The sequence below is a fragment of the Genypterus blacodes genome, unplaced genomic scaffold, assembly GCF_046128005.1.
Source record: "Genypterus blacodes isolate CSIRO-AG114 ecotype Tasmania unplaced genomic scaffold, CSIRO-AGI_Gbla_v1 ptg000258l_1, whole genome shotgun sequence".
Classification (NCBI taxonomy): domain Eukaryota; kingdom Metazoa; phylum Chordata; class Actinopteri; order Ophidiiformes; family Ophidiidae; genus Genypterus; species Genypterus blacodes.
In genome coordinates, this window is record NW_027467051.1 from 1,030,598 (window position 1) to 1,042,987 (window position 12,390).

At 45.2% G+C, this 12,390-nt stretch overlaps 1 protein-coding gene across 1 annotated transcript in view; it reads right to left on the bottom strand.

Moving 5' to 3' along the window:
- Window positions 1-12,390, bottom strand: part of khdrbs3 (KH domain containing, RNA binding, signal transduction associated 3) — an 80,950-nt gene that overhangs the window by 22,113 nt on the left and 46,447 nt on the right. Inside the window, exons 3-5 of the mRNA XM_076171568.1 lie at window positions 11,314-11,430; window positions 4,729-4,875; window positions 3,734-3,873 (exon numbers count right to left, since the gene is read on the bottom strand). Coding sequence (XP_076027683.1) covers window positions 3,734-3,873; window positions 4,729-4,875; window positions 11,314-11,430 — 404 coding nt within the window. The remainder of the gene's footprint in view (window positions 1-3,733; window positions 3,874-4,728; window positions 4,876-11,313; window positions 11,431-12,390) is intronic.

The window sequence follows — 12,390 nt, forward strand, 5'->3', positions numbered from 1 at the left end:
ATTCAGTAAGTTTGTCTCATTGTTTCATTGTTTCATTGTTCTCTGGTTGTCGTATTGTCACCTCGCAGCCAGAGAGACACAGGAATAACACAACATACAACATACAGATAGATAAACAGAGAGATCAGAGGTCAGTGAGCCTCATGAGAAGGTCCTGGACTTTGTTGTCCTGCGTCTGCACGGCTCTGCTTCTCCCATCGCCCCAAAGACAGAAACATGAGATGCATTGGCTTTGAGTAGAAGAATGCCACGATGTCATACGTACAGATCTGAACCAACCCCGACTTTACTGAGATACACTAAATGAAAGAAATGACGGATAAGTAGAAGACAGAATAAGAGCCTGTGTAGCTGTGAAGAGTTCAAAGGTTGAATGTCTTTAAATGATGAACTAAACATGCAGATCTCCCATAAAAGGCACAGCAGCAAAGCCACCCAGAGTCACAGAGCCCAGCTGTCATCCAGATGAATTAACAGAAAGCCAGACTGTAAGCTACACTGTAATCAAGATGGAGGCAGAGTCAAGCTGCTGAAAGACACACTGACCTTGTGGTCGGCTAAAATGTTGTTCTGAGCTTTTACACTGACTGAGCTTCCTTTAAAAGCACTGGGCTGATCTGAAGCAGCAGCACAAAGCACCAAGGTTACTTTCAGGGGTCAGTGAGACTCTGCGCTTTCTGTTTCATCATCAATTGAGGATGAACTGAGAGCTGGTGCAACGCCGGGGAAAGCTCACATTTAAAAGAGACTAAAGACACAGAGCCGCACTCCATACAGGCAGAGCTACGGCCGCTCTATGTGGAGCAGCAGTCCCTCTAACATCACAGCAGGGGGAGAATTATTAAACCAAGATCTCAGAGTAACACAGCTGTGGTTTCTCCCAGTTAAAGAAGCTCATGGAACCAAACATTCTGTGTTACAGTCTGATTTGTGTGTTTCCTTTAAAGTTCTACTCCTGTTTCTGTCTCACCGATCCCGACACGTCTCTGTGCCAAAGCAGAGATGTGTTTGCTGAAACGAGTTGCGTCTTTTCATTCACTGCAGCTCTTTGGTTGCTATTATCCTGGAAACCAAACCCAGCCTGAGCAGACGGACTGGTTCAGGTTTTAAATCTGTTAAAGCTGTAATGTTAGCGCTCCTCTGTACTTCTGTCCTCTTCTTTATGCTTATTACTTTTTATAAAAACATCACAGGAACACAGCAAAGCTCAGAATGGTTGTGGACGCCTTCACCATCACAGTCCATGAGTTGAATCACAACATGGATCTTTATAAATGTAAATACAGGTAAAACATCACAAACTAACATGAAGTCTTTGTGCTTTTATATCTATAACTTGCACAGGAGTCTCTCTATTGTCCTCCAGATGTTTGAATTGGTCCCAAATTTGATCATTTAAGGCCGTTGGGTATCAATATGAAGTCTTGATTTACTACACAGAGGTCATGTTCTGAGAGTTTGAGGTGAATGTGTGAATGTGTAATTCTTATTTTTCGCAAATCAATGCACAAAATGCTCCTTTGTAACTCATTCTTCAGCTGAAAACCCCTCCTTTACTCAGTTGAGTCTTTATTCAGGGCCGACCGCTCAGCAACCAAACCTGCTGAAGTCTCAGAGGAACAAGGTCGGATCGGAGCAAACAAGATGTCAATCAAAAGCTCAGAAGCTCTCCTATTGGACGAAGCGGACGTCAATCATGTGGTGTAAAACGTAAAAGTAGCAGGATTCCTCCCAGCAGTCCGACGTGTCATAAACTGTATCTGACTTCCTGTCCTGGAGCCTGTGGGGCTTCTGTCTCATCACACACACATCAGGCTGCTAAATGCTAATTACAGAGCAGTTTTAAATATAGACATTTATATTCTGACTGGGAGCAACACGAGCAGCTCGTCTGTGTGACCTTGTTTATCTGAGGAGTGTGTGTGAGGACAGACAGCACCGGGCTCTGTGCGATCCTCCCTCAGTGAGCACGACGGCGTAATGACCGGGAGGAGGAGGCTTCTCTTTGAACCCTCATTTGGTCTCTGAGGAGTTTGAATTAGTGAAGGTTCAGTAGAAGGGAAGAGATGCAAGCACCTCCTGCATCTCATTTGCATATAAAGGCTTTTATGCAAATTGGAATTTCCTTAGCTAATGTTTATGGACAGCAGACGTTGCATCACTGTAGACTTCCACACTACATTCACTATAAATCTCTTTTTCCTATTAAAGCTGCAGAGTTTATGGCCTCGTTATTACTCTCATCTTAATTAGAGGACGGCCACCATGACACTGAAACAAACAGCACAAAGGCCACAGATTATTATCCTCCTGTGAGCCTGGAGCCTCACTGAGGCTCAGGCACACAGCAGAGCCTCACTCCTGCTCACTCCTGCTCATTCCTGCTCACTCCTGCTCACTCCTGCTCACTCTTGCTCACTCATGTTCACTCCTGCTCACTCCTGCTCATTCCTGCTCACTCCTGCTCATGGACATCCTGGAGATCGGCCTTGTTTGCCTTAATCAAATTATTATTGCCATAATTAAATAATGGCCACAGAAAGTACCAGAGGCAGAAAGTGTCTCCTAGACGACCATAACCCTGAGCAGCTCAGAGAGAGAGAGAGAGACGGAGAGAGACAGAGAGAGAGAGAGAGAGAGAGAGAGACAGAGACAGAGAGAGTGAGAGAGACAGAGAGTGTGAGAGAGAGAGAGAGAGAGAGAGAGAGAGAGAGAGAGAGAGACAGAGAGAGACAGAGAGAGAGAGTGTGAGTGTGAGAGTGAGAGAGAGAGTGAGAGAGACAGAGAGTGTGAGACAGAGTGTGAGAGTGAGAGAGAGAGAGTGAGAGAGAGAGAGAGAGAGAGAGAGAGAGACAGAGAGAGAGAGAGTGAGAGAGAGACAGAGTGAGGGGGAGTGAGAGAGAGACAGAGACAGAGAGAGAGAGAGAGACAGAGACAGAGACAGAGACAGAGACAGAGAGAGTGAGTGAGAGAGAGACAGAGAGAGAGAGAGCGAGTGAGTGAGAGTGAGAGAGAGACAAAGATAGTGAGAGTGAGAGTGAGAGAGAGAGAGAGAGTGAGAGAGAGACAAAGAGAGTGAGAGTGAGAGAGAGAGAGAGAGAGAGAGCTTTATGACCTTTCACCTTCATTCCCTTCTGATGTCACTTTAAACTGAGCTCAGATCTCTGAAGGCTTCACTTTGTGCCGCTCATCCAGATTTACTAGCTCATCTAAGCTTCCTGCTGCTGTCTGCACAAAGTCTGTATAAGAAGAAACATCAGGCCTCATATTCCCCTCAGGAACACTTCAATGTCACACATTCATCCTCTTTACACACTTAGCTGCTGCTGGGTGGAGGGGGAGACAGACAGACAGACAGAAGACCCACACAGACAGACAGAGAGGACATGGACACAGAGACACAGAGACACTCCACCATACTGACACACATCATTCTGCCTGTAAGAGAATGACACAGAGCAACATGAAGCACCTGAACCCAGCTCAGTAAACATGGAGCCTTCATTTGATGTGGTCTGAACTTATGTTTGATGTGGATTAAACCGTAGTCTTCATCACAACCTGAGCCCCAGTGAGTCGTTCTTCCTAATCCAGCCAGGAAACCAAACTGGCTCCTCTTCACACTCATAATTGCTTCTTATCTGTAAATAATTGCAACCAAAGTGCTGAAAACACACAACAGCTTGCGCACACACACCCCCCCGTACACACACACACTTTGAAGCCGGTTTACCTGGGAGGCCCTGGAACAGGTGTCCCTCTTCCACGGGCGGCTACCTTGCCCCTCACCGCCGGCACCTTGGCGTCCTCCGAGCCGCCGTTCAGGTACGTGAGCTCCTGCAGCTGTGCCTGTCTGATCTCATCATTGTAGTCCTGCACACAGGGCAACACACACAAACACACACACACACACGCACACACAAACACACACTGGCTTTCAATTACACTGGATCATATTACGTCCTTTATCTTGAGGGCTTCAGCCGCGGGAATATCTAATTAATGTACTTTACAGTGCGGCCGTGACCGCGGCTCCTGAGGCAGCTAAACATCCCAGATCCCCCGCTGATAAAGCCTCTGGACCTCAGGAGCCTTTATCTGCTCACACACTCGCTTCACACGCTAAATTAAAACACGTAATTAAACACGCAAGAAGGTCTTTAATCACCAAACCACTGATATGATGGGCATGTGTGTGTGTGAGTGTGTTCTGTCAGGACACTGCAGAAAGAGATGTAGTAAAGATGAAGTGTGTGTGTGTGTGTGTGTGTGTGTGTGTGTGTGTGTGTGTGTGTGTGTGTGTGTGTGTGTGTGTGTGTGTGTGTTAATGATGAGCTCAGAGCTTCAGTGCCTCCTCCATGATGAAGGTCTAGAGTGTGACGGGTCCTCCTGCATGCTGGTTCTGATGCGGCCGGGCCCAGATGGAGCCGGTACCTGCCTGAGCTCTGATTCACTCTCTGTACCTTCTTCTTCTACATCCCACACCAGGATCGTGCCCTCAATGAGAAAGTTTCAGCCCAGCCTACGTCTGCTCTGACAGACTTAGAGAAGAAGAAGAGAACGCTCGTCTCTCCCTCACCGCTGCTGCTGCTACACAGCGAACAGACAGGAAATGAGTTGGCTGAGGCCAAAGGGCAGCTGCTTGCTGGAGGGCGGCGAAGAAGCAACATCACATTGTGTCTGTGTGAGTGTGTGTGTGTGTGTGTGTGTGTAAAGAACGGACCGTACCGGTATGAGAAACTTCTTGATCTCCTCCAGAGCGTGGCCCATCCTGGCGTAGGCCTCGGCGGGGGGGGCGAAGACCTCGATCAGCACGTGCAGGTCCTCGTTCAGGTGATGATACTTGGCCTCGCCGCTCTGCCGTAGCTCCTCTTCCTGTTGGATGGGAACAGTTTGGTGTCACAGTGTGTACGTATTCAGTGTGAACGTTACATCAGAAGGTTTGATGCAGAGTTACTAAAGCACAGAGCAAACACACATTTACGTGGGAAAGTAAATATCTGTGAAGAGACACACGCTGCGATCCTTCACAGCTCCTGACTCCTTCATCTGTCTCTCTCACATCAGACAGGACACAGACCACACAGAGCTGTGACTCCTTCAGTGAACGACCCTCAGCTCAGATCCTTCAGGACCTGACTCACGGGGTCACCTGAGGTCAGTTGGCCTCACATGTGAGCAGAGAGGACAGATGGTTAGAGAGAGGACACATCTATATCTACACACCATGCAGATCTGTGATGTGTCATCCACTCCTCTCTCTAACTCTTCATCCTCCTCTCATCTAATGAGTCGTCTGTTTGCTGCCCATTATTGACTCCTAAATGAAAAATCCATCTGGATGAAGAGCAGAGTGTCTACAAGGCCAAACTGCAGCTCCAGAGTCCAGAGCTGATTTACTCCACAATCCATAACAACTGGAACATCTGGAATCTGTCCCATGAATAAAGACCAGGGACTCAGAGCTGCTGCATTATAGATACTTCATCATAACAAAGTGTTCTTATTACAAGAAGCTACAGACACCAAGGATGTAAAGCATTAAAGCATCAGGAACAAAAGGTTACATTTCAACTATTGGTTGAAGGAAAAACCTATGAGAGACCTCAACCTGCTGACTGAAGAGAGAAGAAGGAGACAAGAAACTGGACAGAACCAAGAGAAACATGGATTACAGAGAGGATCCATCTGACTGAGGGAGTGAAGGATGGACTGGACCCAGCACAGGTAGAGGAGGAGGAGGAGGAGGAGGAGGAGGTGTAGAAGAGGAGGGGCGTGTCTGGGAACATTTGAGAAAACATGTTCATCCACTTTAATATTGCCTCCGTGCACACTGAGTGAGAACATCCTAATTGAACACTGTCTCTTTAAGGCAGCAGTGTGAGCTGTAAAGTCAAACAGAGCTGTATTTCTCTCTGCATAAACCTTCAGCACATCCAGCCCGATCTCCACAAACACCAGGGAGAAGAAAACACAAACAACCTTTAGAGGCCTTTGTCATGTAACTCTGGAAATAGAGCAGCTCTAACTTGCTTCTCTCCACCTGTGACATCATAAGCAGCGTTTGTTTAGTGTGCAGCAGCAGAAGCAGCAGGGGGGCTTCACAGGCCATTCAGGGCGGACAGAAGCAGGCCAGCACAGGCTTATTGATGGGGCCATGTAGGACAGAAAGCCCCACACACACACACACACACACACACACACACACACACACACACACACACATCTCCCACCCTCTCACACAAAGGCAACAACAGGTTCGTCCCAGTTTCTCCTCTTTTTTTCAATGAGAAATAAATAAATAAATAAGCTCAGATCTTCTCCGGGGTGTTCCAGCTTCCTTCCCTCCTGCCTCTCCTGCCTCTCCCCGGTCTCTGATGTCACCTAATTATAAATAACCTTCTTTTAAGAGTGCCGGTGGTATGTTAATGATATGCTAATTCAGCCCATAAATCTGGGCTTTACCAGGAAACGGCTTCTCTGAACAGAGCGGCCGGGCTGACGGAGCTGCTGGTGTCAGAGCAGCAGAGTGTGTGTGTGTGTGTGTGTGTGTGTGTGTGTGTGTGTGTGTGTGTGTGTGTGTGTGTGTGTGTGTGAGCGTAGACGACAGCGTCTCTTCTCTTTCCTGTACTCCCACACAATTTATATGCATGAAACAAAAGAAGAAAAACATAATTAGCCGTTTCTTTTAATAGTTTCACCCAAAACACAGCTGATCCTCAGGTAGCAGGAGTCACAGGAGTCACAGGAGGACAGGAGTGGAGCTCCCACACCTCAGGCTGGATCAGTGAGTGGGGAAACACCTGATGTGTTTTTATGACCTGCTGTCACTTTCTCTTGCTGTATTTTCACTTATTTAATGTGAAATATGAGATGTTCTACCATTTCTAACACACTTCATATGGGCACACTTTTTAATTGGATATGTTTACATACTTATGACATCAAGATAACATCAAGATCCATCAGATTCAAAAGCTGAAGCTCACCATTAAAATGACCTGAGAAGGGTTGAGAGAAGGTTTTGGTTTGGAGCCATAATGTTCAGTAAACTCATAATTAAGAGAAAAATGATTATGGCAGAAGATTATGGCTCCACCTTTCTAACCTTTCACCTTTCCCTGAACCTCCCTCCAGTCCACAGAACACAACCTGGAGCGTTCCACTTTGACTCGTTCCTGTCATCATTTATTTCACACAGCAGCCACACAAGCTGAGAGGAAACATCAACATTCTGTCCTCCGTGTGCCTCCAGGGCAGACAACACTGGCGTGCAGGAAACATGACGTGAAAGGCTGAAGTCCCCGTGTGATTGATGTGTTTGCTAACCTGTCAGCTCGTCTCTACCAGGACAGAGAAGCATCAGAGCCTTTTAGACCTCTGGGATGATCTGACCTCACTCTGACCTCCAAGGCTGCACAGACACAGATGGACGCACAGAGATTTAAAACTGACTAAGAAAGAAATAGTCCAGAAAATATGTTCTCACTGGATTGGAAGAGCCAGCTGAGACTCAGATCTTGAGATGTGCCGCTCCATTTCACAGGAGAACATTTCAGGAACCTTCTAAACATCTGCATGCAGGAGTGGAGGAGTGCTTTAGAGGTTGGAGGAACTCTGAACCATGACCGGGCCGAACCTTCTCCTATCACCGCACCTTCACACAGATCCACTCATGCATGTCAGGAGCCGTCTGGTGTGGAGCTCTTCATCCTTCCTTGTCTCAGATGATCAGCAGAGCGTCTTGTCAGGACTCTGATTAGTGAGGATCTATATTAGAGGAGATCACCGCAGCCCACGATTTAATAAAAAGCTTTGATTTACTGAGTCATGGAACAGAACGGCACTCTGTCCCCGGGTTTACAGGAGAGAGAAGGTTTGAGAAGCTCTATTTCTGTCAGACTATTGATATTAGAGAACTCAGCCAGGTTTAACTTTATATTCAGCTTTCTCTCAGATCAAAATGAGCAAAGCCGATCTTTAATCTGAGTCCACTTCAACACAATCCACACACTTCTCACTAAAGTGCTCCAATATTCTATACAGGCCTTTAAAAAAGAGAGAGAGAGAGAGAGAGATTTGTTACGATGAAGTCCCAGTGAGATGGAGACAGAGGAAGGGTTTGACTGGCAGGTGGAAGGTCCCGCTCTAACCTGTGTGTGTGTCCTCACACGACCTCATCCAGTCTCTACATTCCTACCTGAGTGTGTGACTTGATTGAAAACAACACCAAAGATAGAACAACATGTATGAAGAGTTAATGAGAGGCAGAAGCTGAAGGCCACATCAACACCCCTCTAACACAGTGTCAACACCTCTCAATGGTGTGAGCATTAATTATTCTCTTCACAGCGCTCGGCTTGATCACAGCTGATTGGACCGGGTTCATTTCTATGAGGGGGTGAGCTGCAAGAAAGTGAGACGTGTAGGCAAAGATTCAAACAATTTAACGTCAACGGTTGCTCCCCAACACTTAGACTCAGCCCACCGCCCCATAGAGCTCCACCCCCATACACCACCAGGGCAGCTGTGTGTAATAGGCGCTGCTACAGAAACTACACACACAATAACAACACACTAAAACAGCTTAGATGCACATTAGAAACATCAATTCTCCTCTGATTAAATCATAAATTAGTTATAATCAGGATTCAATCAGCATCAGTCCCTGCATCATTGTTAATCCATAACAGATGAATCATCCTCCCTGCTCTCCACATCGCATTTCCTCATCTGACCTCCTTTCCTTTCCTTTCCTTTCCTGAGCCTGAGTCATGTTTGTGTTCGCCCGGGCGCTGGAATCTCACAAATCTCTAAGGTTTGATTCACAGTACTGCGTTAAACACGTCGCAAAGAAGAATCTGAGTATCGTGTTCATGTCAACACAGTGACCGTCACCTCTGATCGAGAGCTACAAAACAAACAGTGATCTATTCACCGGTGCAAACAGATGAATCCTGTGTTAATGTGTTGTTTCAAACCCTCACCTCTCTGAACTTCACCTCCTATTACTCAGAGCTTGGTTAATGTGATTGGATCGTCTCTTTCCCTGGATCCTTCAGTGATAATGGATTGTCATATATCTTGCAAACACCATGCACCGATGGATAATCAGTTATTAGTTTGAGGATTGGACAATTCATACAGGAAATACAGGATCAAGCAGACGACTCCTGGAAGACAAGGAAAGGATCTCTCAGAAGGACGCAGCAATTAAAGACTTCCGCAATGTGACAGGACCAAATGTGATTGTTTTGTCTATCAGGCAAATTAAAGAGGGAGTACAAGTCCCAGGCAGCAAAATGGATGAGTTAATCAGAGCAGTAAAGAGAAAGAGGCCAGGAACACCGACGCCTTAAATCATCCTCCTCTGACAGCAGCAGGACAGGCAGAGGAGCCGCAACCAGGACGGGAGACCGGGAGGACGGGAGACCGCGAGGCCACGAGGCCAGGAGACCGCGATCCAGACCGCTCGCTGCCTCTCAAGCATCCTTCCCTACACATTTATGCGGAGGCGAGTTTAAGGTTCACATGGCGACAGCAGCAGCCATTACCTCAGCACCGGGCAGACAGAACTTAAAAGGAATGCAGTGATTTCAAACACAATCATTATCTTTTCTAACTAGCAAGACTACAATTACATTTCCATCTTGTGTCAGGCTGGGAGGAAACTCTACATTTGGCTGTCACTCAGGAGTAAGCTTGAATAATAGTGGATATTACGGCGATATAAATAGAAACGTTTGCATAAATGCGACGGCGCTGCGCTCGATGTTTCAATAAAGACGCTCTCTTTGTTGTGAAGGAGCCGCCGGGTGCATGTAAGGAAGCACAGACCTAAAAAAAACAACTTTGTTTTGCAGAAGTCTGGCTTTCCAACCTGCTGAACACTAAAAAGTCGTAGTGGAGGAATGCTGCGCAGCTGAAAAACAGAAAGGCAACGCAGGAGTTTTGTAGCGAGTGTGTATTTCTCCCCCCGCCGCACGGCCCGGCGTCTCTGACAGAAAGGTGTCAGTCATAAATCCTGCAGCGTGTTTGTGCAGCGGGCAGGTGGAGGCTGCCGAGGTCAGCACAGCTCCGTGACAGATCTTTGCTCCAGTTACTCAAGAGGAGTCCAACATCAAAGACTATTGATCACAGTAATCAAAAGGAATGTGCTGTATGATAGTGAGAATCATCGCCGCAGACAAATCACCCGTGACAACGAGGCAGAGGGGAGATACAGAGCAACACTGAAGGCGCTTTAGACGCTGTTAACATGGCGGCCGTGCAATCAATCCTGCTGAGGAAAAGACGCAGGTGGAGGGATTCAAACACTCATGGGTTTATAGGACTACAACAAAATATTTTGAAATTCTAAACGTGAACTAACCAGTGTTTTAATATTGTTAAGTTTGAGGAACAAAATCACAACTTCAAGCAGCATTTTGGTATTTTCCCTCATTATTAAAGTGTAAATTCATACTCTAAATTAATTTAACTAACAAAGCATGAAGAACATTATGAAGAGCTTCACCCTGAACTCAAGACTAAATCAAGACACTGAAGATAATTCTGCATACAATATAAATCAAGTTCAGCAGCAGTTACAGAATAAGTCTATTTCATTTTAATGAGTAAATGTGCAGGAATAGAGAGTGGTGATACAGAATAACACTGGTTTCCTCAGGTAATAACAGACTTAAGATAGAGAATAGAAAGATCTGAATTTCCGTTTTCGAGTTCTTGTTTGACTGAAAATTCAAACAAAATCTGATGGATTTTTCTGGGAAATTTATGAGCGCAGAAATCATAGAGAGACAGATATAAACACAAACATACATCAATTATTTATTTCACATACTGTATAAGTGTGTATGAATCTGATGTGGTGCATTAATTAAATATTTATATATTTATCTTTATCTTTATTTAAATTCTAAAAGAAAACTGGAAAAGCTGTTTTGCAGATTTTGTAGATCTACAGAAGCGTCCAGAATTATGGATTAATAATCAATTTATTAAGTTTAAAGAAGAAAATACAATTCATAGAAATTTAGAAACAATTTCTCGAAAAAAAAACAGAGCATATAAAGAGAAATATAAGTATTTTTTCTTGTACTATTGTAATGATAGAGTTTGAGTTCTTCACAGAGCCAGGAATAGTTTCTGCTGTGAAATGTCATAAAAAGCAGATTGGATCATTTCAGCTCCGTTTGCTGTTTCTCAGATTGCCTAAGTTACAAATGTTCTCACTGAGAGGAAGAAGAGAGTGAAAGCAGTGATGAGTGAGTGAGAGCAGAGGAATCAGAATAAAGAAGACTGCAGCTTTACCTTGTCTTTGTCTCTCATGGATCCTTTTCCAAGGATTGACATCTTAGTGAGCGTGTCCTCCTGTAGTCTCTTTAACGAGTTCCCACGCGGCCCCAGGAGTTTGCCCACAAAGTTAAACTGTGAATGAGAGCGAGAGGGAGCATCCATCAAAATCTGTCCATACGAGATAAAGAGCAAAGACATTCCTCCTGTCAATCACACCAGGCTGAACAGCAGCATTTTGACTGAAGCCCAGGGAAAGTTATCAACCATTTTTCTGCCCGTGGCCTGATAGGATCACTGTGGGATGATGTCCCAGCTATCAGTCAGTCACTGAGCCACTTTGTCACCTTCTCACTCACCCGCTGACTGAAAGCCTTAATGTAAGACATCATGCTGTGTAATAACATATACTGAGGATCAGATCAGCCAAGGGACAAGGACGCAAATCTCTCCCTTAGTACAGCAAAGCACCAGACACTGGGAGACAAGAGGGAACGGAAGGAAACAGGACTCAAATATTAAAAGAGAAGAGGAGAGAACAAACAAGGACAGAAGAAAGGAAGTCAATACAGAAATAAGGAACAAATCAATCCAGACTGACCTTACATATGACATTGATAGAGATCAATCATGTTAAACATACATGTCAAACCCGTGTTGTATTGATGTGGTTGTGGTAGTTTATTGTACAACAATGCAGAAATGTTACAGACTTAAATACAGGTTCTTTCTCAAATATTACAAAATGTGTCTGCTCAATAAACACAAACAAACTCCTCGTCTGTCTTTTTGAGATATTGTGCCGACAGATGGACTTAAAACAAAACAGGGGAGGAGTCTAAACTTGAAATGAAATAAGGAGAAGGAGTTGACGGAGGCAGGACAGATGGAAAAACACAAACGTGACAGAAGCACAGTTGGAATCTTCAAAGTAAACACAGGAACTGTCAAGCTAAATGCTAAATGTCGCTACAAAGTCTCTGAATGTAGAAATATTCCAGTTAAGACCAAGAAGTAGTTAGAAGCTGTAGATTGTAAGATTGTGGAATGGTGTCAAAGAATGCAGCTTGTTATCAATAAGCACATACACACACA